This window comes from Carcharhinus amblyrhynchos, chromosome 23 (assembly GCF_965287045.1).
Source record: "Carcharhinus amblyrhynchos chromosome 23, sCarAmb.v2.hapA, whole genome shotgun sequence".
NCBI lineage: Eukaryota > Metazoa > Chordata > Chondrichthyes > Carcharhiniformes > Carcharhinidae > Carcharhinus > Carcharhinus amblyrhynchos.
The window spans coordinates 41,339,589-41,367,010 of NC_137346.1; the positions used below are offsets into that span (position 1 = coordinate 41,339,589).

The 27,422-nt window shown below is 46.0% G+C and overlaps 1 protein-coding gene across 1 annotated transcript; it reads right to left on the reverse strand.

The window, feature by feature from the left end:
* Nucleotides 1-2,203: 2,203 nt before the first annotated feature.
* LOC145357225 (heat shock protein beta-1-like) lies at nucleotides 2,204-10,864 on the reverse strand. Its single transcript, XM_080210380.1, has 3 exons — nucleotides 10,395-10,864; nucleotides 3,664-3,727; nucleotides 2,204-2,666 (listed from the first exon to the last, which is right to left on the reverse strand). The coding sequence occupies exons 1-3, from the start codon at nucleotides 10,783-10,785 to the stop codon at nucleotides 2,477-2,479; spliced, it is 645 nt and encodes a 214-aa protein (XP_080066506.1). The 5' UTR covers nucleotides 10,786-10,864; the 3' UTR covers nucleotides 2,204-2,476.
* Nucleotides 10,865-27,422: the final 16,558 nt, after the last annotated feature.

The window sequence follows — 27,422 nt, forward strand, 5'->3', positions numbered from 1 at the left end:
CCGACAAAGGAAAAACGTGTGCCGAAAGCTTGGGGTGTTTGCTACAAATAAACTTGTTGGACTTTAAGCTGGTGTTGTGAGGTTTCTTTCTGTTTTGCTCCGGTTTCCTCCCACAAAGACACTGGTTAGGGTGGATTGGCCATGCTAAATTCTCCCTCAGTGTACCCAAACAGGCACCAGAGTGTGGCGACGAGGGGATTTTCACAGTAACTTAATTGCAGTGTTAATATAAGCCTACATGTGACCCATAAATAAACTTTAAAAGTATAATCTCATGGAATGCAATGTCAACTAATGGTTATTTCTGGATGAGGATTTGATTGACGGGGTTCTTTGTGGTTGACAATTTGTGGGTGTGTCTCTTCTCTTGTAGTAGAACTTGGGTGGTGGAATAGACGAGAAAGGATTCTGAATATGAGAGTGACTTTTAGGTTTTGTTTCGACAGGCTATCTTATTCAAAGCAATTACTGTCTCTGGGAGATATACTTGATTCCTTAGACCATTGGAAGAGGAATCTCCTGGATATTGGCCACGGACTTCTCTCAGTTTTGCCATGGTTACCATGCAGTGAATATGCATTAGGCTGCACCATATCTGGATGAAGCAAACTTGATGGACCAGATGTAAATTTTTCCACCTTCCTTTTTATGTGCCTATAGTTTCCGTGCTACCTTCCTATTCCAGATGATCCCACCTCCCTCCTGCCCAGCTAGAGTGACCTGAGGTTGCACTCAGGATGTTTCCTGGTAAATAGGATCAGATTGTACGTGGCAGAGGAGTAAATAGGACAATGGAACAGGAAAATGGTGGTGAAATTTGGAATGATGCTAAGAATGATGGTAGTGGGAGTGCAGGGAGGGGAGAATGGCAGGAACGTGGGTGAATCTGGGATTAGAAGTGGGAATGACGATGGGAATCAGTGTGATGGTGGGAATGGCAGTATAAGTAATAGTGAAATTAAGATTAAGTGGAAGTGGGTGATTTGGTCAGAATGGAATTGAAAATGGTTTGACATTGGAAAGACGGAGATTGAGGGGGGACATGATAGAGGTATATAAGATACTGAAGGGAATAGACAGAGTCAATAGTGAGAGACTGCTCCCTAGATTGGTTACAAATACAAGAGGACATGATTTAAGGGTGAGGGGGGAGAGGTATAATTTGGATATGAGAGGAAGGTTCTTTACGCAGAGAGTAGTCGGGGTATGGAACGCGCTACCGAGTAGGGTGGTGGAGGCGGGAACGTTGGACTCGTTTAAGGTTCAGTTAGATAGGCACATGAGTGAAACGAGGATGGAGGGTTTATGGTAGGGGTTATTAAATAAGGGTGAGAACCTCGGGAGACACCGGAAAGGCAGGCTTGTGATTAACGATTTTGTCTTTTATTCCGCAGGTGGAGGTCCACCTCGTTGTCAAACGAGGGGCATGCACACGGTGGGTCGTGCGTGGGCTGCTCCTGGAGGTTCCGGGAGTGGCCTAGTACTTCGTGTCGGTGTGTGTGCTTGATCCTGGACCGGTAGACGGGCGCCGCAACAGCTCGGTGACTAGCACTGCTAGCTGTGCAGATACATGGATTTGGGCCTGTGTCTGTGGGAGTTTGCGCATTCTCCCTGTGGTTGTGTGGGTTTCCTCCGGGCGCTCCGGTTTCCTCCCACACCCCAAAGATGTGCTCTTAGGCTGATTGGTTTACCAAATTGACACTATTCTCCCCTGAATCTGGCTAAGTCAGGGGTTCTATTTGTAGACACGCAGGGTAGAATAGGTGTAGGGTGATGCGGCAGCGCGGGCTCGTTGGGCCGAAGGGCCTGTTTCCCGTGCTGGGTTGTTCTTTGTTCTTTGTTCTTTGTAATAGCAGTGGGAGTGATGGAGGGAGGGTTGGTGATAATGCCAACATTGGGAATGGGTATGTCGGTGAGAGGTGTGCTGGTGACGGGAATGTTGATATTGGCACTGTAGGTGGTGATGGAAACCTTGCTGGTAAATGTGGTGTTGGTGATATTGGCCTTAGGCTGAAGCAACTTGGGATTCAGTGACAGCACAGAATCCAACGTCAGGAAGGATGGGTAAGAGACAAAACGGAACAGAAATGCCAAATGGTCAGGAGGTTATTCAGCACCTGGAATTATTTTAGTGGCAGCCTTTCAGAATCAGCCCTGCTGAAGGGTTACCATTGAAACATTAATCACACCGGATACCATGCTCTTGGGAAAAAAAGGATTTATTTTTCTTATCATTTGTGTTTTAGTAAATAACGTTCAGTGTTGATCAAACAAAGGTTTTTTTAACCAAAATCTGGAAAGTCTCTAAGGTTTGAGAAAGCTGCAATTGGAAGGACAGGGAGTTGAACAGACGAGAGACTGCAGACACCTTCAGAGAATGGCTTCACAATCTATTGGTGATTATAGTTGGGAATCTGGCCATCCTGGTGGTGCCGTTCTGTGCTCGGGGCAGCCTTTGTCGTTGGAACTGTCCGAATCACTTCTTTGCTGCTTCAGTTGCCTTCTTCGAATCCTGCACTCCAATCTGGGCTGTGCTCTCGTAGGTAACTGGGATGGTGATCTCGGAGGACTGCAGGGCCGGTTTCTTCATTGGCGCTTCCACCGTCAGCACGCCACTGGGCGAGAGCGACGAGGAAACTACAGCGGGGTCTGTATCCGGTGGGAGGCTTGGAGGAAGGGAAAGAGAGATTAGACCGCGTTGGCATGTTACTGGCGACATTACAGAACTCCAGTCACCCAGATAAACCCAGCCCTTTTAAAAATGCACTCTTTCATGGGATACGGGTACAGCTGGCAACATATCCTGCTTATTCCTAAATATCCTTGAACTGCAAAGAATTGCAATGAAGTCCAGTCCATCAAGCACACCAGCCTCCCATCCATTGACACTGTCTACACTTCCTGCTGCCTCTGAAAAGCAGCCAGGATAATCGAGGACCCCATGCACCCTGGACATTCTCACTTCCACCTTCTTCCGTCAGGAAAAAGATATAAAAGCCTGAGGTCACGTACCAACCAACTCAAGAACAGCTTCTTCCCTGCTGCCATTAGACTTTTGAATGGACTTATTTCCCGTTAAGTTGATCTTTCTCTCCACCCTCGCTATGATGTGGAGTTGCCGGCAACGGACTGGGGTAGGCATAGTAAGAAGTCTCACACTGATGAAGGGGCGGCGCTCCGAAAGCTCGTACTACCAAATAAACATGTTGGACTTTAAGCTGGTGTTGTGAGGCTACATACAGTGCCCACCCTAGCTATGACTGTAACACTACACTCTGCACTTTCTCCTTTCCTTCCCTATGTAGAGCGTGCTTTGCCTGTATAGCGTGCAAGAAACAATAATTTTCACTGTACACCAATAGGTGTGACAATAATAAATCAAATCAGTTAACTATTCCTTAGTGCATTCTCCATTGCAGTGCCTATGTCAATAAGTACACCTACTCTTTTAGAGAGCCAGTGAAGACTCGATGGGCTGAATGGCCTCCTTGTGCCCTGCAGAGATTCTACAGTTCAGTGAAATTGATATCATTTACTGGGCTATGGGGAAAGGGCTAGCACAGGTATGATGGGCCACACGGCTTTCCTCTGTGTTGTTGACTGTAAAATGCAACTCAAAATGATGGGGTTACTGCAAAACAATTTATAAAAGAAATTACTCACAGATATTTTCGAGTGAAACACCTTGAAATAAAGCCATGTTCATCTTGCCGTTCCTCATGTTTGCCTGCAGGAGAGAATAATTGACAGTTTTAATAAAGGCTGTTCAGGATCTTTGTAAATCATGATCGCATTTTCACCAGGTTGGATAAATCACCACAATTCACACTAAACGGCTGAAAATGTTTCTCTGCGGGTTTTTGAATGTAAATTAGTTACATAACAGAGCAACCCATTCAAAATCAAACCCCTCTCATTAAATACCTAATCTCGTCATTTACAATTATCCAGAATGTCTCGAAACGAGAACAAAAGAATTCACCTTCTGGGAAAACAGACCCTGATTTATTTTTACACGTCGGATTCCTATGGAATTGTTCTGGAAGATTCTTCAAATGCATTTTGGGTGCAGTGCTGTCACAACAGGCTTCAAGTGATGAATGGTAGCGCAATAACACAAGCCTTATGGCTTTTTGTCATTCATTTCACTTCCATCATTTTCACAAATTGTGTTCCCAGCAGCTGAAGCTCAGAACCAGGGGTGCACATTCAAAAAAACAGCCCTCGGGCATCTTGATGTGAGATCAGGGGAGATCTTCCTTTTTGCAGTGCCTTACTGACACTGTAGGTTCAATGTTTGTTCTTGAAATAAGGTAGAGGAACGACAGACATAGAACATAGATCATAGAACCCTACAGTGCAGAAAGAGGCCCTTTGGCCCATTTGCACCGACCTCAATCCCACCCAGGTCCTACCCCCATATCCCTACATATTACACCCACTAATCCCTCTAACCTACGCATCCCTAGATACTAAGGGGCAATTTCTTAGCATGGCCAATCAACCTAACCCGCACATCTTTGGACTGTATGTAGACAATGTGGGCTTCTTAAACACTGGGAACTCTTTTTTTTCAGGTGTGCACTGTCTCACAGTCAGAACCTAGACCGCCCAACAAGGTTCCACCCTGGGAGGAGCTAACCCCACCTCGGGGGGGGGGGGGGTTATACGACCTGCAATCTTAAAGGAGTATTATGCACCCCAAAAGGAAATTTGACATGTCCACTACGATTCTCACCAGCTTTTACAGATGGACCATAGAAAGTATTCTTTCTGGTTGTATCACAGCTTGGTATGGGCTCCTGCTCTGCCCAAGACCGCAAGGAACTACAAAGGGTCATGAGTGAAGCCCAGTCCATCACTCAAACCAGCCTCCCATCCATTGGCTCTGTCTACACCTCCCACTGCCTCAGAAAAGCAGGCAGCATAATCAAGGATCCCAAGCACCCTGGACATTCTCTCTTCCACCTTCTTCCATCAGGAAAAAGATACAAAAGTCTGAGGACACATACCAATTGACTCAAGAACAGCTTCTTCTCTGCTGCCATTAGATTTTTGAATGGACCCTACCTCACATTAAGATGATCTTTCTCGACACCCTAACTATGGCTGTAACACTACATTCTCCTTTCCTTCTCTATGAACGGTATGCTTTATTTGTATGGCGCGCAAGAAACAATACTTTTCACTGTATACTAATACATGTGACAATAATAAATTCAAATCAAATCAAAATAACATACATATATCACAGTATGTTTGATCTGTTGTTAATCTTGAGGATTAGAAACTCATCATAGCAGAGGTGAGGATGATTTAGTTCCAGTTGTGGCCAAGATCGAAATATGCCATTCCCCATTAACTAATGCTCTCCCAATCTAAAAACAACATGTATGTTCTCATAAAATGAATGCTGGAATTGATTTAAACTGAATCAGTTGTGTCACAGAGAGTTTCTTAAATGTCTGAGTGGCAAAAGGAGCCTTCCTGCAAAGAGGTGAAACCATGGACAGGCCAAGAGCCCTGACACTTCATGGCAGTGTTAATGTAAGCCTAATTGTGAGACTAGTTATTGGAAAAAAACTTAAACTACAGCAAACATGAGAAAGGCAACAGGTGTGTTGGCCTTTATTGAAATGGGATTGGAGTACAAGAATAAAGAGATCTCGTGAAAATTGGACAGGGATTTGGTGACATCCCAAATCTAGCATGGCCAATCAACCCAATGTCTTGGACTATGGGAGGAAATCGGAGCGCCCGGAGGAAATCCACGCAAACAAGGGCAGAATATGCAACCTCCACACAGATCGCGACCCAAGCCGGGAATCAAACCCGGTCGCTGGCACTGCGAGGCTGAAATGCCAACCACCGTGCCACCGTACATTTCTATGCTGCATTTATTGTACAATGTTGATTTTCACTTTGTAATATACAAAGTATGTGTTTCCATACTGAAGGAAGGATATACTTGCATTCGAAGTAACATTACAAAGTTTCTCTCGATTGGCACCGCAGAATTCTGCCCCTGTAGTGGGAACTTGAACATTGAGAAATCTTAGAATGGTTACAGCACAGAAGGAGGCCATTCGACCCATTGGGTGGGATTTTCCACACTGCCTCCTCCCCCCGCCGTCTGACTGCCCACAGCGGAGGCAGCTCATTGTTGGCAGGATCTTCCAGTCCCACTGACGCCTGCGGCATTTTCCATAGCTCGTCTGTCCCACAGCTGGGGAAACCAGCCACAGCAGTTCGCCTTGGACAGGTTAGGAAGATCCCACTGGTGGGAAAGACCAGCAAATCCCACCCATTGTACCTGTGCCAACTCTCTACATGAGCGACTGACTAGTCACACTCTCCACCCACAATCCACATTTTCACTCCATGTGGTTACCCAATAACTTGTTGAAAACTGATTGAATCTCCCCCCTACCCCCTCACATTCCCAGGCAGTGCATTTCATGTCATTTGAAGATGAAACAGGAACAGAATAGACCATTCAGCCCATCGCATGTGCACGGCCACTCAGTATGATCCCAGCTGGTCCCAGGCTTCACCGCCATTTTTCCGCCCGATTGCCATATTCCTTAATTCCCTCAGAGACCAAAACTCTGTCATTCTCAGCCTCAACACCCACTCAATGATGGACCATCCACGGCCCTCTGAGGTAGAGAATTTCAAAGACTCACAACCCCTTTGAGTCAAGTCATTTCTCCCCATCCCAGTCCCAAAGATCAATCCCTAATCCTGAGACCTTCCCATCCAGGAGAAACAACGTCTACTCTGTCAAGCCCCATCCGAACCTGGAGATTTCAATGAGATCCCCTCTTATTCTTCCAAATTCCAGAGAATAGAGGAATTTACTCAGCCCCCTAGGAAAACCCCCTAATTCCAGGGACCAATCTAGTGAACCTTTGCAATATTACCTCGAATGTAAGTATATCCTTCCCTCAATATTGAAACCACAACTGCAAATAGTATTCCAGGTGGGATCTCACCAAATCCCTGTCTAATTGTCACAAGATTTCCTTATTCTTGTACTCCAATCCCATTTCAATAAAGGCCAACATACCTGTTGCTTTTTCTCATGTTTGTTGTAGTTTAAGTTTTTTATTTATTAGAGTCACGATTAGGCTTACATTAACACTGCAATAAAGTTACTATGAAAATCCCCTAGTTGCCACAGTCCAGCGCCCGTTCGGGTACACTGAGGGAGAATTTAGTGTGGCCAATGCATCTAACCTGCACAACTTTCAGACTGTGGGAGGAAACTGGAGAACCCGGAGGAAACTCACATAGACTTGGAACATGCAGACTCCGCACTGAGAGTGACTCAAGCTGGGAATCGAACTCAAGTCCCTGGCACTGTGATGGAGCAGTGCCAACCACTGTGCCACACACCACCCACCTGCACGCTAGCTTTCTGTGTTCCCGGTATGATTACTCCCCAGTCTCTCTGAACATCACTATCAACAAGTTTCACACCTATTAAAAATAATCTGCTTAATCTCAGAGACAATGTGTGCGAGAGACAAGAGAGTGTGTGTGCAAGACCAGAGAGTGTGTGTGCGAGAGAGACTATGAGAGGGACAGTGTGTGAGAGAGAGTGTGTGAGAGAGTGTGTGAGAGAGAGGGGATCGTGTGTGAGAGAGAGAGTGCATGAGTGTGAGTGTGGGAGAGGGCGTTAGAGAATGAGAGAGCATGTGAAAGGATGTGAAACAATGGAATGTGTTTGTGAGAGAGTAAGTATGTGACAGAGTGAGTGAGAAAGTTTGAGAAAGAGTGTGTGAGAGAATGTTTGTGTGAGAGAGGGTAGTGTGTGAGACAGAGTATATGGAGAGAGTGTGTGTGAGAGGGAGAGTATGAGAGAGAGAGTGTGAAATAGTGTTTGTGTGAGAGAGGGGAGTGTGTGTGAGAGAGGAAAGTGTGTGTGTGAGAGAGACTGTACATGAGAGAGTCTGTGTGAGAGAAGGGAGAGTGTGTGTCAGAGAGGGGAGTGTCTGTGTATGTGTGAGTGAGTGTGTGACAGAGTGACTGAGAGTGTTTGAGAGAGTGAATGTGTGTGAGAAAGTGTAATGTGTATGTGAGAGTGTGAGTGTGTGAGAGAATGAGAGAGAGTGAGTGAGAGTGTGTGAGAGAGTGCATCTGAAACAGACTGAGTGTGTGTGTGTGTGAGAGTTTGTGTGATGATGTGAGAGGACAGTGTGTGTAAGTGTGTGTGTGTGAGAATGTGAGAGAGTGTGTGCGCAAGAGTGTGTGAGAAAGAGGAATATGTATACGAGAGAGTGAATGTGTGAGAGAGTTTGTGAGAGAGAGTTTGAGTGAAACAGTGTGTGAGAGAGTGTGTGTGAGACAGAGCGTGTGTGTGAATGTGTGAGAGAGTAAGTGAGCGAGAGTATGAGAAAGAATGAGTGTGAGGGTGAGTGTATGTGTGTGTGTGTGAAAGTGTGTATGAGAGAGGGGAGAGTGTGTGTGAGGGAAAGCGTGTGTGTGAGAGAGAGTGAGAAAGGGGACAGTGTGATGATTTTCTGACTCATTCCCACTTTCAGGGTTCTCATTCTCCCTTACCCCCATGTACCAATGCAGACTTGCACCCAGTTTCACATCAGTTTTTTTTAAAAAAGATAGTTAAAATTTTACTAAACCTTCTCAAATTTGCTCATTGTCCCCTTGAGCGAGGGGAAAATTGAAATGTGCTCTGCTCTCCGGAGGAAAAGATTGGACAAGCCTGGTGTCCAGTAATACGGTCAGACCCATCCCCCTTCACCCCGCCTGCATCCCTGTAGCTCTGGGACTTTACTTCCTTCTGCTGCATATTCAATTCCCTTTGCAAATCACTGACTGACTGGCTTCCATCAGGCAGCGAGTCCCAGATCATCAACACTCAGAGTGTAAAACTCGATCCTTGCGCCCCACAACCTGCCACTGACTTCTGTAAATCCCTGTGTCATCAGCGAAGGTGGTACTTCACGTCAAAATCCATATTAGTGGGTCAGAGTGATGGGTAAAGACTTCTCAATGTTAGAGTTAAGGTCAACAGAGCTTGTATTAATAGTGCATCTGTCCCTGATACACAAACACTCTGAAGCAGCTCATGATAAAGGAAAATCTGATTGCAAAACCAACTGAGAAAGTGGTTAGTCGGGTTAGCTGTTGCCAGAGGGATGAATGTTGGCCGAATCCGCACCCCCCTCCCCCGGATCCGTGCTCGCTGGGCACCACAGGAACTGGGTGTTGACCCCTTTAATCGCATTTTAGTGTGATGTTTTAAGTTTCCTTTCCACTTTGTCTTCTGCTTCACAGAATCATAGAACCCTACAGTGCAGAAAGAGGCCCTTCGGCCCATCGAGTCTGCACCGAACACCATCCCACCCAGGCCCCACCCCCATATCCCCACATATTATACCCACTAATCCCTCTAACCTAAGCATCCCTGGACACTAAGGGGCAATTTCTTAGCACGGCCAATCGACCCAACCCGCACATCTTTGGACTGTGGGAGGAAACCGGAGCACCCGGAGGAAACCCACGCAGACATGGGGAGAATGTGCAAACTCCACACAGACCGAGGCCGGGAAATGAACCCGGGTCCCTGGCGCTGTGAGGCAGCAGTGCTGACCACTGTGCTGCCCTATTCATAAAATCCCTACTGTGCAGAAGGAGGCCACTCAGCCCATCAAGTCGGCACCCACCACAATCACAACCAGGCCCCTATTCCAATAACCCCACATAGTTACCCTGCTAATTCCCCCTGACGCGAGGGTCAATTTAGCTCAGCCAACCAACCTAACCCGCACATCAGTGCCACCCATTAATGAAAAGCATTAATAAACATTGTAAAGCATTAATAAACATTATAAAACATTATAAAACAATATAAAGCATTAATAAATATTATAAAACATTATAAAACAATATAAAGCGTTAATAAATATTATAAAACATTATAAAGCATTAATAAATATTATAAAACATTATAAAACAATATAAAGCGTTAATAAATATTATAAAACATTATAAAGCATTAATAAATATTATAAAACAATATAAAGCATTAATAAATATTATAAAACATTATAAAACAATATAAAGCATTAATAAATATTGTAAAACATTATAAAGCGTTAATAAATATTATAAAACATTATAAAGCGTTAATAAATATTATAAAACATTATAAAACATTATAAAGCGTTAATAAATATTATAAAACATTATAAAACATTATAAAGCGTTAATAAATATAAAACATTATAAAACATTATAAAGCGTTAATAAATATTATAAAACATTATAAAGCATTAATAAATATTATAAAACATTATAAAGCATTAATAAACATTATAAAGTGAAGAGAACTCATGCCAGGCAGAGGGGGGAGGGGGGGGGGGTCTCACCAGTGATTTCTACGTATCCATCCTTGGTTTTGACGGTGATCTCCTCGGGGGCGAAGTGGTTCACATCCAGATTGACCCTCCACTTGTCCGAGGTGACCTTGATCTCGGACAGGCCGGTGCTCTGCTGCCGGCTCAGGCCAGTCTGCTGGCCGCTGGGGGCAGCCCCGCTGCCGGCTGCCGCCTCCGCCGTGGCAGGGCTGCCCGCCGGTGCCGTGGCCAGCGCCGGGCGCAGGTAACCCGGCCACGTGCCCTGCCAGTCGCTCAGCCAGTCGTGCGGCAAGGCGGGCATGCCGAAGAACTGGTCAAAGAGCCGGCCCGGGTAGTGCCAGTCCCGGAAGGGGTCCCAGCTGGGGCTCCGCAGGAAGCTGAAGGGGATCCGCCGCTCAGACATCGGGCACGGGCTGGGTGGGCAGGAGGACAACTTTGGCCAAAGTTTCGGGCACAGACTGGGTGAGGCTGGGAGAGCAGTGCCTTTTATATCTGGGAGCTGCCTGCGGAATATATTTAGAACAGATTCCACTTTGCTGCCTTTTTATAGGGACAAGGCTCATGGTTATGGAATGCCAGGAAGGGAAACAACTTCGAGAATATTCCCAGTGACAATCCCTCCCCAATTGTCTGCATATGGATCTGGAAAGTTCACCAGAGCTTTGCAGTTGATACACACACACACACTCTGCCAATTGAAACACTCATCCCCATTTATCACTACAGCACTGGGTACAGGAACTGCTCAACGCTTCTTACAGACTGGGGAGAGACAGTGACACTGAGCTGAGCTGTTTTTGCAGAGAGGCAGCAGGAATTGGAATACTGAACATCCTCCACCAGTGGCAAATATTCCATGTTTAGAACCGTAGAAAATTACAGCTCAGAAACAGGCCTTTTGGCCCTTCTTGTCTGTGCCTAACCATTTTTTGCCTAGTCCCACTGACCTGCACTTGGACCATACCCCTCCACATCCCTCTCATCCATCAACCCGTCCAAGCTTGTCTTAAATGTTAAAAGTGACCCCGCATTTATCCGACAGCTCATTCCACACTCCCACCACTCTCTGCGTGACGAACCCCCCCCTAATATTCCCTTTAAACTTTTCTCCTTTCACCCTTAACCCACGCCCTCTGGTTTTTTTTCTCCTCTAGCCTCAGTGGAAAAAGCCTGCTTGCATTCACTCTATCTATACCCATCAAAATCTTATACACCTCGATCAAATCTCCCCTCATTCTTCTACGCTCCAGGGAATAAAGTCCTAACCTATTCAATCTCTCTCTCTGTAACTCAGCTTCTCAAGTCCCGGCAACATCCTTGTGAACCTTCTCTGCGCTCTTTCAACCTTATTTACATCCTTCCTGTAACTAGGTGACCAAAACTGTACACAATACTCTAAATTCAGCCTCACCAACGCCTTATATAACCTTACCATAACACTCCAACTTTTATACTGAGGTTGAATAGGGTAGTCTCTGTGGCACAATTGGTAAGTGCGCTGGGCTAGTAACCAAAAGGTTGGTGGTTTGAGACCAACCAGGGACGGAATTCTCACTGTTGGGGGTGGCACAGTGGGAATAGGGTCTGGTTGTGATTGTGGTCAGTGAAGACTTGATGGGCCGAGTGGCCTCCTTCTGCACTGTGAGGATTTTATGAATAGGGCAGCACAGTAGCACAGTGGTTAGCACTACTGCTTCACAGCGCCAGGGACCCAGGTTCAAATCCGACCTCGCATCACTGCCTGTGTGGAGTCTGCATGTTCTCCCCATGTCTGAGTGGGTTTCCCCTGGGCGCTCCAGTTTCCTCCCACAGTCCAAAGATGTGCAGGTTAAGTTGATTGGTCATGCTAAAATTGCCCCTTAGTGTTCTGAGATGTGTAGGTTAGAGGGATGAATGGGTAAAATATCTAGGGAGAAGGGGTGAGGGCCTTGTGGGATTGTGGTCGGTACAGGCTTGATGGGCTGAATGGGCTCTTTCTGTACTGTAGGGTTTCTATGATGTTCATTTCTATGATGTGCAGGTTAGGTTGGTTGGCTATGCTAAATTGACCCTAGTATCAGGGGGAATTAGCAGGGTAAGTATGTGGGGTTATGGGAATAGGGCCTGATTGTGATTGAGGTCAGTGCAGACTTGATGGGCCGAGTGGCCTCCTTCTGCACTGTGGGGCTTTTATGAATAGGGCAGCACAGTAACACAGTGGTTAGCACTACTGCGTCACAGTGCCAGGGACCCGGGTTCAAACCCGGCCTCGGATCACTGTCTGTGTAGGGTTTGCACATTCTCCCCGTGTCTGCGTGGGTTTCCTCCAGGTGCTCCTGTTTCCTCCCATGTGCGGGTCAGGTGGATTGTACATGCTTAATTGCCCCTTAGCATCCCAGAGTGTGTAGGTTAGGGGGATTAGCAGGGTAAATGTGTGAGATACGAGATCTGGGTAAGAAGCTCAGTCGGAGAGTCAGTGCAGACTCAATGGGTTGAAAGGCCTCTTTGAGCACTGTAGGGATTCTGTGAATATTTTTCTGTGAATAAGATCTGCCCCATGAGGAGAAACTAAGTCAGTTAGGATTATCTTCACTGGAGTTTAGAATAGTCAGAGGGGATCTCATAGACACTTATAAAATTCTGACAGAGTTGGACAGGGTAGATTGAGAAAGAATGTTCCCGATGGAAAGCACAGAACTCGGGATAATAGTTTGCGGATAGGGGTTTTGGGACTGAGGTGAGGAGAAATTTCTTTACCCAGGAAGTGGTGAATGTGGGGAATTCGGGACCACAGAATGTAGTTGAGGCCAAAATATTCTTTGATTCCAAGATGAAGTTTGATATAGCTCTGGGGGGCGAAAGGGATCAAGGGATTTGGGAGGGAGGAATATTGAATTCGATGTTAGCCTTAATCAAAATGAATGGTGGAGCAGTCTCGTTGGGCCAAATGGCCTACCCCTAGTTTCTATGTTTCACGCTGTCCTCCCTCTCGGTTATTTTGCAGGAATCATTTGCACCTCCCCCACCACTGGACCCATTTCTGTTTCTCATCTCCTTATTGCCCTGTACCAGCGTCACTTTGGTCATATGATCATTCCTGCTCTTCCTTTCCTTCTCCCCCCCTGCCTCCTTAGCCAGCTCTCTCTATTTGTTTAGCTCCTGTTCACCTCTTAATGTCTGCAAACTCATGGCTCTGAAATGCTAAACCTCTCTCCACACCCTGGAAGTTTCTGAGGTTTTTTTTTTCTCTCTCTCCGACACTCACCTCGGCTCCCACATCCCCATGCCATTGAATCGAGTGACTCAGTTACCCCGCGACATTCTTGATGACATCTCCTCCACTTGGCGGGGTGGTAGGAAGTGGGGGGGGGGGGGCGGGGGGGGGGGGTAGAGCAACATCCTGACAGCCCCAGTGTAATATGAGCATTAACACATGCGTGTCCTCAGACTGACAGCTGGTGCTGCAGTAGGTTTGCAGAATGTTCGAGGGTCAGCTCTGACTGGGCTTCACATTGCCTGCACAGCAGGATCCCTCCCAAGTCTGAAAACTACCCTACGTATGCAGACAGAGGAAGTATGCATGAATTAGTACCTGCATACGTGAAAACATAAATCAACTGACTCAAGAACAGCTTCTTCTCTGCTGTCATCAGACTTTTGAATGGTCCTATCATACATTAAGCTGATCTTTCTCTTCACCTTACCTGTCACTGCAACATTATACCCTGAACACTCTCCTTTCAGTCTCCCTTGTACTCTATGAGTGGTATGCTTTGTCTGTAGAGTGCGCAAGAAAAAGTGATTTTCACTGTATCCCGATACACGTGACAATAATAAATCAAATCAGAAACTATCATACACAGGGTGAGGTCTGAGCAAAGGACATGAGCTGATTACTGGACCTGAGCGGTCTCACTCCCAGAACCTGGTATCTTATAATGGACTAAAATAAAAGCCAAATATTGTGGAAGCTGGAATCTGAAACAAAAGCAGAAAATGTTGGAAAAATCCAGCAGTTACCTACCATGTCTTAAACGCACTCAATGACCTGGCCTCCACAGCCCTCTGTGGCAATGAATTCCACAGGTGCACCACCCTCTGGCTGAAAAAATCCCTCCTCCTCTCCGGTCTAAAGGGTCATCCTTTTACTTTAAGGTTGTGCCCACGCATCCCAGTCTCTCCTTCTACTGTTACTCTGCTAATTCCCCTAATATTCACATCTTGGGACACTCAGGGACAATCCACCTACCCTGCACATCTTCAGACTGTGGGAGGAAACCGGAGCACCCGGAGGAAACCCACACAGACACGGTGAGAATGTGTAAACTCCACACAGACAGTCACCCAAAGCTGGAATTCAGTCTGGGTCCCTGGCACTGTGAGTAGGTAGTGCTAACCACTGTGCCAGCGTGCCACAGGGAAGGGCACACATAGCCAATCTCTTGAGTGTCACTCTAAGCCCAACCTGGTGCTGATAGAGGGACCAGAGCTGAACAAAATATTCACTTTGGAGAGGCTCAAATGATCACAACAACTTAGGAGAATTAAAACAGAATTATGGGATTGGGCATCACTGGAAAGGCCAGCACTTAGTGCCCATCTTTAGTTGTCCCTGAGGTGGTGGTGGTGAGCTGCCTTCTTCAAACATTGGAGTTCATGCAGTGTAGGCAAAGCCACAGTGCTGTTAGGAAGGGATTCCAGGATTTTGACCCGGTAACAGTGATCAAAATCCTGGCATTCCCTCTCGAGCAGCACTGTGGTGTACCCGCACCTCAGGCAGTGACGCTGTTTCATTGGCATGGTTACTCAGATTGGCTGAAGTGTGCCCATGGAGACAGCAATGAGGGTCTATAGGCTGCCTAAGCTCCCGGGTAATTCAAAGTAGGATTACGGTTTGAATATATTTATTTTGTTTGCAGGGAATGTGTTCCTGTGCGCGAATAGATATTCCTTCTAGCAAATGACCCATCTTATCAGCTCAACTGAGTATCTTAGATTGGTTGTTAGTGTAGCTATTAGCACACTCAGGATTGATCAGCAAGTGTTGCCCAATCACACAACCATATCTAACAGGAAACATTTTCTTCAGGGTCTATAAATGTGAACTGGCTGAGTACAACCTGTGTAAAGTTGGGCAGTAAATGTAGGTGCCGCTAGTGCCACCCACGCACCAAGAATGAATTTTTAAAAACAGCAACAGTGTTATTGTTTTTCGCCTCACCACTTTTTGCTCTTTGAACAGTTCCGCTGTTGAATTGGATGCAAGAAGGCTTTGTCTCTGACTCCCATTTACTTGGCACATCTCTGCCCGCTCCAGTGAGAGATCTGGAATAGGTTGTCTTTAAGTATAAGTTTTTCTTAAGTTTATTTACTAGCGTCGCAATAGGTTTACATTAACACTGCAATGAAATCACTGTGAAAATCCCCTAGTTGCCACACTCCAGTGTGTAGACGGAGAAAGAACGGCTACAAAAATAATGGCAATAGTGGCTTTAAAATGGCTATTTTGGCTGACAGCTAAGCATGCTGGGATTTTGGGGCAACTTATAGATTAAAACCAGGCGTAGGTTGGAAAGATGCTGTGGTTTTGAACCGTGATTTGAAGCTTCCTGCGCTGGTCAGATAAAGGAAGTTGTTTACATTAACCGAGACAATGAGACTTCAAGTTATATGGCTGCTACGCATGGGAGGTGTCAAATGAACTAAGTGTAATGACGTCGTTCAAAAGTTATCTCATTGGATGTTTGAGCCACATGATCAGTTTCTGGTTACACAGTTGGCTGGATGAGAGAGAATCTTCCGGAAGCGAGTGGAGAGTTGTGGATAAAGAGACATGCAGTCCTCTGTGTGGCAGCGATGAGTCCAAGAGACCAACCATCGCAAGAGGAACTGTACCTTGAAGGATGCTTCAGAAAAGGAGAAGATAGATTCTGGATATTTCTTGGCCAAGGTTTTTCTAAACTTGGTGGTATCTATTTTCAGTTAAAGTTGATGTTCTGTTAAAGTTAATGTGCAGTTTAAGAGTTAAAGTTCAGTTGGAAGTTGATGTTCAGTTAGAGTTAAAGTTCAGTAAAGAGTTAATGAGTTGCAACTGTTTATGTTTGAGTTGGTACTTGAAGAGTTAAATAAAGAAATAATTGAATCACTGTCCTTGTTTGTCTCACTAAACTGGAATACTTGAAAAGTGTTTAAATTAAAGTTGTATATCAGGCATCTGTTCGGCTACACCGAGGGAGAATTTAACATGGCTAATACACCTAACCAGCACGTCTTTCAGACTGTGGGAGGAAACTGGAGCAGTCACGGGGAGAACGTGCAGACTCCACACAGAGAGTGACTTAAACAGGAATCGAACCTGGGTCCCTGGCACTAATCATTGTGCCACTGTGCTGCCCAGGACAGGTTGGGTGAGTGAATTAGTAATGTAACCGTGATGACAATAATACCTGGTGACACCTTACAGATTTCTTTGGAACATTTCAATAAAAAATAAAAGCTACTTTATTCTCCTTTTCTCGGGATTGTTATAAGAACATCCTTTCGTTTCCCCAAACCGCAACTGGGAAGATATATACGTGGTTACACAGGATTTGAAATCGTCTGCTCAGCTGCTTGTCCCAATTTGCTGTTCAATCGATTGCTTTGACCATTACTGTTCCGAATTACACACCACTGTCACCATCCGGCCACTTACTATTCATACACCAGAGTGTGTGTCTGCTGCTTCAGACTGGCTGGTGCCTTTGTGAATTATACAGCTCTGATTCCTGCTGTTGGCCTATTTCTGGCTGGGTGCATTTTACAAAGTGAGTCAAGACCTCCGAAAGCAGAGCACATGCTTGAGTAATGGGCCACTTCAGAACCGAGTCAGAGTGTGCTTTTGTACAGCTGAAGATGGAGGCTGGTGCATTCAGGTTAATGAAAGTTGCGTCAGGCAACAAGATGAGCAAAAAATAACATGCAGGCCATTGCACTTCAGGAGCCAATCTGGAGGCTGCTTCTCCTCACCGGTTTCCTGAGCGGCCAAGCTTATTTTTAAAACGACTGAGTTACGCGACCGCTGGGTGAACAGTGTCCTGCGGTTCAACGTTCCCGAAACAAACTGGACGAGAATTCAACAATAAGACAAGCGGAAGTGTCGGGAATACTCGACTCACCTGGGGGCGTCTGCGGAGAGGGGATCAGGGTTCGCGTTCCAGGTCGAGAAGACCCTTCCAAAAACAACTGCAGGCCAGTCCACCCTCCGTGCCCCACCCCCCCCCAGCGAGGTGTGAACATTCACAGGGCAGAAGGTACCTTCCCTGGTGTCCAGGCCAATCTTCCCCCTTCAACCAACATGTTTAATGATGGACTATTTATGTGGTGCTTATGGGATCTTGCTGTGCTCAATCTGAATGTCTTCATTAAAACAGTCAATCTGCACCCGACGTTTACTGATTTGGGTGTTTTCTAGTGAAGAGGGTAGGAGTGCAGGGGTGAAGGGTGTTACAGCACTTGTGAATGGGGTGCCAGCAAGCACGGGTTTCAAAGGGACGGCACAGTGCCTAGCACTGCTGCCTCACAGTGCCGGGGACCCGGGTTCAATTCCCAGCTTGGATCACGGGGGAGTTTGCATGTTCTCCCCGTGTCTGCGTGGGTTTGCTCCGGTTTCCTCCCGCAGTCTGAAACTTGTGCTGGTTAGGTGCATTGACCCGAACATGTGCCGGAGTGTGGCAACCAGGGAAATTTCACATTAACTTCACTGCGGTATTAATGTAAGCATTACTTGTGACTAATAAATAAACTTGAACGTTTGTCTCTAAGATCCCCTGCCTGATCAGCAGACTGGCTGTTTGTTGGGCTCGCATGCTAGCAACAGAATGATGCAGTTGTTAGCCAGCTGGAATACTAGGCTGTTTTACTCCAAATATTTGCCCCTTGTGGGAGTGAAAAAAGACGTGCGGTGGGATTTTACAGCCTCGCTCGTCCCGAAACCGTAAAATTCCACCCGAGGTCATTGTCCACTCCTCGCCCGCTCCGATTCCTGTGACAAGTAGGGTGATAAAATTCCAGTGAGGGAGTCGACTCAGATTTCACTCAAACAAAACCCTCTATATCAGATGCCAAAACGCAACATAAATATACATTAGTTGCAACAACTTAATTAGAAGATAGAACATTACAGCGCAGTACAGGCCCTTTGGCCCTCGATGTTGCGCTGACCAGTGGAACCAATCTAATGACCCTCTAACCTAAACTATTCCAATGTTATCCATGTGCCTATCCACTGACCGTTTGAACGCCCTTAAAGTTGGTCAGTCAACTTTAAGATGATGAAATTCAAATTTAATTTAAAAAGATACTGGAATTAAAAGTCTACTGATGACCATGAAACCTTTGTCAATTGATGTAAAAACTCATCTGGTCCACCAGTGTCCTTCAGGAAAGGAAATCTGTTGATCTTACTTGGTCTGGCCTACATGTCAGTCAAGGTCCACAGCAATATGGTTGACTCCTAAATGCCCTGAGAGAGGGGTAATAAATGGGTAGTAATTCAATCCCTTTAACTTCAAACTTAAAATTAAAGTTAACTGAGTCAAAGTTAACTGTAAAGAAATACTACCCGTTTGAGTGAACTAGCCAGGCCTGTCCGTGGGTATGGATCTTCCTCATGGTTCTTCTCTGAAGATGATCTTCAGGGGATAAGTTGTTAATGTGACTCTTGAGTTTCCGCTAAGGAGAGGACTCAAAGTCCCTCCTTTTATCTTAAACCTTGCACTTCCTTCCAGAAAGTTCCCTGGCACTCGATCAACGATACCACCGGAAACTGATCACAATGTTTGATTGTAGTCAACAATTCCCAAGTGTCTAAACCAAGTTGTGTGTATGTCACAGAGCCGCACTGTATATGGAATGAATATCAGTGGTTCCAGTCTGTTTGGCACACACCCAAACAACACCCTTGTTTGATCAGCACAGGAAGTGTCAAGTCACTTCCCAGAGGGCAAGTCACAAATTTCTTCAGCCTTCTCTGGCCTGTATAGGTGTTTAACTCAACCCAAATTCATAGAATCACAGAACCCAACAGCGCAGAAAGGGGCCCTTCGGCCCATCGAGTCTGCACCAAACACAATCCCACCCAGGCCCTACCCCCCATATTCCTACATATTATACCCACTAATCCCCTCTAACCTACACATCCCTGGACACTAAGGGGCAATTTCTTAGCACGGCCAATCAACCTAACCCGCACATCTTTGGGCTGTGGGAGGAAACCGGAGGAAACCCACGCAGACACGAGGAGAATGTGCAAACTCCACACTGACAGTGACCCGAGCCGGGAATCGAACCCAGGACCCTGGAGCTGTGAAGCAGCAGTGTTAACCACTGTGCTACCGTGCCAGCATACTTAGGTGTAGCTCTTAACCGTTCCCATTGTTGGTACTACCATTGGCCACCCAGCCACACAGTGAAGGAGCTGGCCACTCTGGAGTCGGAGTGGGTAGGGGGGGGGAAATGATTGGGGGGGGGGAGGTCAGTGAGGAGAGCTCAAGACGGCAGGTATTGGATATTTGGGGGTATGATTTAGTGGTTGTGGGTGCTGGGACACAGTTGGGTGGTGGGATGGTGATCGCGAAGGGGTATAACATGATTAGCAGAGCCTGCTGGTGGTCAAAGGATTGTGGTGGGGTGTCAGTGATCACGGAGAGACAGTGGGGGGGGGATCTGAAGTTGATGGTTGGGATAGGGTTGGACGGACAGTGGGTGGTTGGGAGGGGGGATGGTGTGTGTTGGTAATCATGGGTTTTTGGGGGGAATTGTTGAGGTGTTGGGATGTTTAAAGGACACCTTCTCAGGCTTCTCCGTGCCCACGTGACATTTCCCTCATCGATCCAGCCATTCTTCTCTTCTTTTACCAAACTGGATCTCCCGAGCCCAGGGAAAGGTGGCCAACGTGAGTTAGAATAGAAAATGTGTTAAGTTGAAGACATGTGGTCTGGTTAAAAGCTGTCAGTGCCTGGCCCCTACTGCCTGTTAGCGCCCTGACAGGAGGCTGGTCTTATTGTTCTGTCCAGTCTCCATTAAAACAGGGAGTGGGCAGAGGGGGTGGTGTTGGGGGGAGCTGGGGTGGGAGGTGGGGGGGAGTTGCTGTTAAAGGCGGGTTTGGAATTTTAGCTTTTCTCACATTGTTCAAACTTCCGCCACTTCTGGGAGCTCCATTTCACTTCACACAACTCATCATAATTGATTGTGAGATACTTTTGGGATATTCTGAAACCATCAACAAAACTGAAAAAAAAGCAAGAGTCCTCCTGTGCTGAGAAACACGTAGGGCTTTCGAGATCACCACGTTAATGTGATAAAACTCCAGGGTTTTCTCCTATTCTCAGCTGTCTCTGAGGAATGGAGCCTGTTTGTACAAACAGAAGGTCAATGAATAGAGATGTTTTGCTGCAATTGTGTAAGGAATTGGTGAGGTCACACCTGGAATATTGCGTGCAGTTTGATGTCCTTGTCTGAGGAAGGATGTCCTTGCTATAGAGAGAGTACAGCAAAGGTTTACCAGACTGATTCCTGGCATGGCGGGTCTGTCATTTGAGGACAGACTAAGCCGTTTAGGATTATAATCATTGAAGTTTAGAAGAGTGAGAGGGGATCTGATAGAAAGTTATAAAATTCTAACAGGGTTAGACAGGGTAGATTCAGAAAGAATGTTCCCAATAGTGGGGGACTCCAGAACTAGGGGCATAGTTTGAGGATAAGGGGTAAATCTTTTAGGATTGAGGTGAGGAGAAATTTCTTCACCCCGAGGGTGGTGAATGTGTGGAATTCACTACGACAGAATGTAGTTGAGGCCAAAACATGCGATTTCAAGAAGAAATTAGATTGAAGAAGTTGGGACTCAGGAGATCGGGATATTGAATTTGATGATTAACCATGATCGTAATGAATGATGGAGCAGGTTCAAAGGGCCAAATGGCCTATCCTGCTTCTATTTATTACATTCCTATTTTCCATGTTTCTACGATGTTCATCAGAAGAGTTAGAAATATAACAGTGCAGAGGCAGGGAGGAATGGGGAGTGTTAGAGTGGGAATGGGGGCACAGGAGGGATATCAAAAAGGAATCATGATGAAAATGTGGAAGGCAAACCATAGCTGTCACATGCTCAAGCTATGCATTTGACTGCTATGCTCCACGTGGATGGTAGTAGCCAGTTTAGAGGAGTCGGTGGCAGAGTGGTATTGTCACGAGACTCGTAATCCAGAGATCCAGGATAGTGCTTTGGGGACCCAGGTTCAAATCGCACCATGGCAGATGGTGAAATTCAAATTTAATTTAAAAAAAACTGGGATTAAAAGTCTACTGATGACCATGAAACCTTTGTCAATTGTTGTAAAAACTCATCTGGTTCACCAGTGTCCTTCAGGAAAGGAAACTGTTTCCAAAGGAGAAGTTGGAGTGGAGACTCATTACAAAAACCTTGAAGGTATAAAGGATTTTTTTACTTACTTTTTTGGAGGTTTTTTTTCAAACAGGGAGTGTAAAACAGGAAGTAGGCCCCAGTGACCCCTGGGAAGGCTTTTTTCCCCAATAAATTTGAGCGGAGATCCTGCCTCTATTTACTACATTTCTATTTTCTACGACGCTCATCAGAAGAGTTAAAAATGTAACAGCACAATGAAAGCACAGAGGCAAGAAGGAATGGGGAGCGGTGGAGTGGGAGTAGGGGCACAGGAGGGACATCAAAAGGGAATCATGATGAAGGCAGGATAGGCCATTTGGCCCTTCAAACCCGCTCCGTTATTCATTATCATCATGGGTAACCATCACTGGAAACCAATTAAATACTGGTCAGGAGACTGAGGGAAGAGCCCTGCCATTTATGAAATACACTGGCCAGAGACTGCCTTTATTTAACTCAACTCAATCCTCAAAGGTTTACCCCTTCTCCCCAAACTATGCCCCTAGTTCTGGACTTCCTCCACCATTGGGAACATTCTTTCTGAATCTACCTGTTAGAATTTTATAACTTTCTATCAGATTCCCTCTCATTCTTCTAAACTCCAATGATTATAATTGTAAATGGCTAATAGTCTGTCCTTAAGTGACAGACTTGCCATCCCAGGAATCAGCTTGGTAAACCGTTGTTGTATTCCCTTTATATCAAGGGCATCCTTCCTCAGACAAAGACACCAAAACTGAAATAGCGAGAAGATTCGAGTACAGGAGCAGGGATGACTTTCTGTCATTATACAGGGCCTTGGTGAGACCACATCTACAATACAGTGCAGTTTTGATCTCCTTATCTGGGGAAGGATGTTTTTGCTCCTGAGGAAGTGCAAAGAAGGGTCACTGGGCTGATTCCTAGGATGGCAGAACTGACATACGAGGAGAGATTGAATCGGTTAGGATTGTATATGCCAGAGTTCATAAAACTGAGAGGGGATCTCACAGAAACCTACAAAACGCTAACAGGGTAGATGTAGGAAGGATGTTCCTGATGGTGTGGGTGTGGGGGGGTCCAGATTCAGGGACCACAGTCTAAAGATATGGGGTAAACCTTTTAGGATTGAGATGAGGAGAGATGTATTCACCCAGAGAGTGGTAACCCTGTGGAATTCATACCACAGAAAGCAGTTGAGGCCAAAATATTGAGTGTTTTCAAGAAAGAGTTAGATAAAGCTCTTGGGGATGAAAGGGATTAAAGGATATGGGGAGGGGGGGAAGGTGGGCTCAGGCTATTGAGTTGGATGATCAGCCATGATGAAAATGAATGGTGAAGCAGGCTCGAAGGGACAAATGGCCTACTCCTGTTTCTAGTTTCTATGTTTATGTGTTTCTATAAGCTAGTCACTCGCCTCATTGCTTGCTTGTGTGGGATCTTGCTGCTTTGTGTTCAGATTCAGTCTCTGTCTTTCCCTACATCTCAATAATGACCACAGTTCAAAAGTACTTCCCCTATCGTGAGACCCTGGCTGTGCCTGAGGTTAGAAATGTATAAATGCTATTCCTTTCTTTTATGTTGCCCCACATCACAAATTGTAAGTGTTCTGTTCTGATCTATTGAATAACCTAATATGTAGATCAACTAGTTTGTGATGCAGTGAGTCACTCATGAATTATGGAGCTCTTCTCCCTAATGATATGGACACTGTCTTCAGTTACCAGCACGTAACTGAACACTAGCCAGTAACAGTCCCCTTCTGATTCGATGATATCTTCACAGTATGAACCAGAGGGTAGCAGAAATAACATTTGGATTTGTCACAATCTTAAAAATACATTGGCTGGAGAATTCCGGCCTTTCATACAGGCGGGATTCTCCAGCCCCACCGGCAGCGCAACCACCCCCCGCAACCCGTAAGTTTCCCGCGAGCATGGGGTGACGTCAGTGGGAGCTCCCGTTGACAGTGGTGAAACCAGGGAATCCCGCCGCAAGCAAACAATACTCACCGGCAGGGAACATGTGGCCTGGGGGGGCCAGAGAATCCCACCCATCATTTTGTACTGAAGTTCAACAAGGTGACACTCCCAGAGAATTCTAGAACATTCCCAATCACTTTAGGGTAGTTAGCAGCAACATTTTCCTTACTTACATCAAATGACTTTGAATTTCAGAGGTCATTCAGGCCAACAAATCCATCCTGGCGTTTACACCTCCCCTCATTTCACTTCATCTCAGCGGATTGGAATGTCCTTCTGTTCCTTCTTTACCCAGTTTCTCCTTAAACACAAATAGGAGGAGACCGTGGCCTAGTGGTATTATCGCTAGACTATTAACCCAGAAACTCAGCTAATGTCCTGGGGGTTCCTGGGTTCAGGTCCCACCACGGTAGATGGTGGAATTTGAATTCCATAAAGAACCCACTGATGACCATGAAACCACGCTGTTGGAAAAACCCATCTGGTTCACTATTGCCCTTTAGGGAAGGAAATCTGCCATCCTTACCCGGTCTGGCCTACATGTGATTCCAGAGCCACAGCAAAGCTGTTGACGCTCAACTGCCCTCCCAGGGCAACTAGGGATGGGCAATAAATGCTAGCTAGCCAGTAATGCCCATGTCCCATGACTGATAAAAAATAAATCCATGCTAATTCCCTAGACAGAGAGTCGCTGTAATGGTGCACTTTCACACACTTCATTAGGAACGCAGAGGTATTTATTAATGAGAACTGTACAGCAGTATGGCAGTCACATGGTTGCCGCAAATCCCCTATATGCTTCCTACCTAAGAGAGCCTCACGCTCCCAGGGTGATTACCCACTCTGAGTCCTAATTGGCCCCTCAAGTCAGGTGACCCTTACTCTGCTGTGTTGCCCTGAAAGGGACAATCATGACAAATCACTCCAGGTTTCTTCCAAACTCTTCACTGGGTTTGTTGCGGATTATGATCTACTGATAATCTCCAGTTTTGCTCTCCCCCAGAGGTACTTTCTGTCTGCCCCATCAAACCCCTTCATAATATGAAGGGGGCATCATAGTGATTGGCTCGGTGGTTAGCATTGCTGCTTCACAGTGCCAGAGACCTGGGTTCGATTCCCAGCTTGGGTCACTATCTGTGCGGAGTCTGACATTCACCCCATGTCTGTGTGGGTTTCCTCCGGGCGCTCCGGTTCCCTCCCACACTCTGAAAGATACGCTGGTTAGGTATATTGGCCATGCTAAATCCTTCCTCAGTGTACCCAAACAGGCGCCAAAGTTGTGGCGACTCGGGGATTTTCACAGTAGCTTCATTTTAGTGTTAATGTAAGCCTACTTGTGATACAAATAAATAAACATTAGAACTTTAATTTTCAAGATCTCTCGCAGGACACATTGAGATCGCTCACCGTCTGTGCTGAAACTGGGACTAACTTGTAATTTAACAGCAACCCCCCCCCTCCCCACACACACATACACACAGATCTGGGGGAAGAGTAGCCAATTGACCCCCTCAGCTAAAAATGTAAAACTCATTGGTTCAATTTTGGCGAGTGCAGTCTGATACTTCTAGGTTTTGTTAATCCCAGCGCTGCCAGGGTTGGTGAGCAGCCAGACCTTAACTTCCTGCTGGGGAAATCACGTTTCCTCCCCTCGCTCTCCTCTTTCATTTTGTATTCCCGATACAGTCCCATCAATCACAGAATCATAGAACCCTACAGTGCAGAAAGAGACCCTTCGGCCCATCGAGTCTACACCGAACACAATCCCACCCAGGCCCTACCCCCATATCCCTACATATTATACGCACTAATCCCTCTAATTCACGCATCCCTGGACACTAAGGGACAATTTCTTAGCCAATTAACCTAACCCGCACATCTTTGGACTGTGGGAGGAAACCGGAGTACCCGGAGGAAACCCACGCAGACACGAGGAGAATGTGCAAACTCCATACAGACAGTGACCCGAGCCGGGAATCGAACCTGGGACCCTGGAGCTGTGAAGCAGCAGTGCTAACCCACTGTGCTACTGTGCCACCCACACCTGGCCTCTCGGGAATATTGCTGGAGTTATCACTTAAAACTGGCATTGCGTGATGTCTGTGAGAGGGTTTAATGTGTCTGTATGTATGATATATGCATGTGATTGTGTGAATGACCCATGCATGCGATTGTGAGTGTACGATCTATGTGTGAGATTGTGTCTCTGATATATGCAGGTCATTATGTGTATGAGCTTAATATGAGATTGTATATATGATCTATGCATATGATTGTGTGTGTATGACCCATGTGTGAGATTGTGTGTCTATAATTTATGTGTGAGAGTGTGTCAATGATCTATGCATGAGATTGTGTGTATGATCTGGTGGACAGTGAGAGCCTTTTTCCTCGGATGGTGATGGCTAACACGAGGAGACATAGCTTTAAATTGAGGGGTGATAATTATAGGACGGATGTCAGAGGTAGGTTCTTTACTCAGAGGGTAGTAAGGGCGTGGAATGCCCTGCCTGCAGCAGTTGTGGACTCGCCAACTTTAAGGGCATTCAAATGGTCAGTGGATAGGCAAATGGATAACACTGAAATAGTTTAGGTTACAGGGTCATTAGATTGGTTCCACTGGTCGGCGCAACATCGAGGGCCGAAGGGCGTGTACTGCGCTGTAATGTTCTATGTTCTATCTATGTGTGTGATTGTGTATCTATAATCTATACGAGAGATTGTGTGTCTGATCTATGTGTGCGATTGTATCTGAAATATGATGATATGAGGTTATTGTGTGGGTATATCTAAGGGGTATATATTTTATTGGCGTTCTTGCTGCAGTTTACTGTGTTTCAAATTCAGATCTTCTCTCTGCCAGTCTGGCTGAGATCTGAACAAACTCAGTTAAAGGAAATAACTACATTTTGGAAAACATTTTGTGCCCTTGAATTGGAGCAGAGTAATTGAGCTGAACTGGCATGCACCATTGGATCATATTTACACAAACTGCCAATAATAGCTGCCCACAGAGTGTTAAAAGCTCTCCGAAGGATCCAGATCCTTCTGTCTGTCCTTATCACGGAGAGTTACCAGAACATTCTCCACATTTTTACAGCTGTCACTATCTGGATGTTTCTGGACTTGGCAGTACTCCCTCTGGTGACCACAGTGAAATATGCATCACTGATGTTGTACAGTCTTAAATATTATCCTTCACTGCTGTCCACCACTATTATGCTATACTGCTCTTAAAGGAGCCATACCCTTCACCCTGCTCTTAAAGGAGCTATACCCTTCACCCTGCTCTTAAAGGAGCCATGCCCTACACCCTGCTCTTAAAGGAGCCATGCCCTTCACCCTGCTCTTAAAGGAGCTATGCACTTCACCCTGCTCTTAAAGGAGCCATGCCCTTCACCCTGCTCTTAAAGGAGCTATGCACTTCACCCTGCTCTTAAAGGAGCTATACCCTTCACTCTGCTCTTAAAGGAGCCATACCCTTCACCCTGCTCTTAAGAACATAAGAACATAAGAAATAGGAGCAGGAGTAGGCCATCTAGCCCTTCGAGCCTGCCCCGCCATTCAATAAGATCACGGCTGATCTGTCGTGGCTCAGTTCCACTTTCCCGCCCTCTCCCCATAACCCTTAATTCCCTCTCTTATCAAAAACCC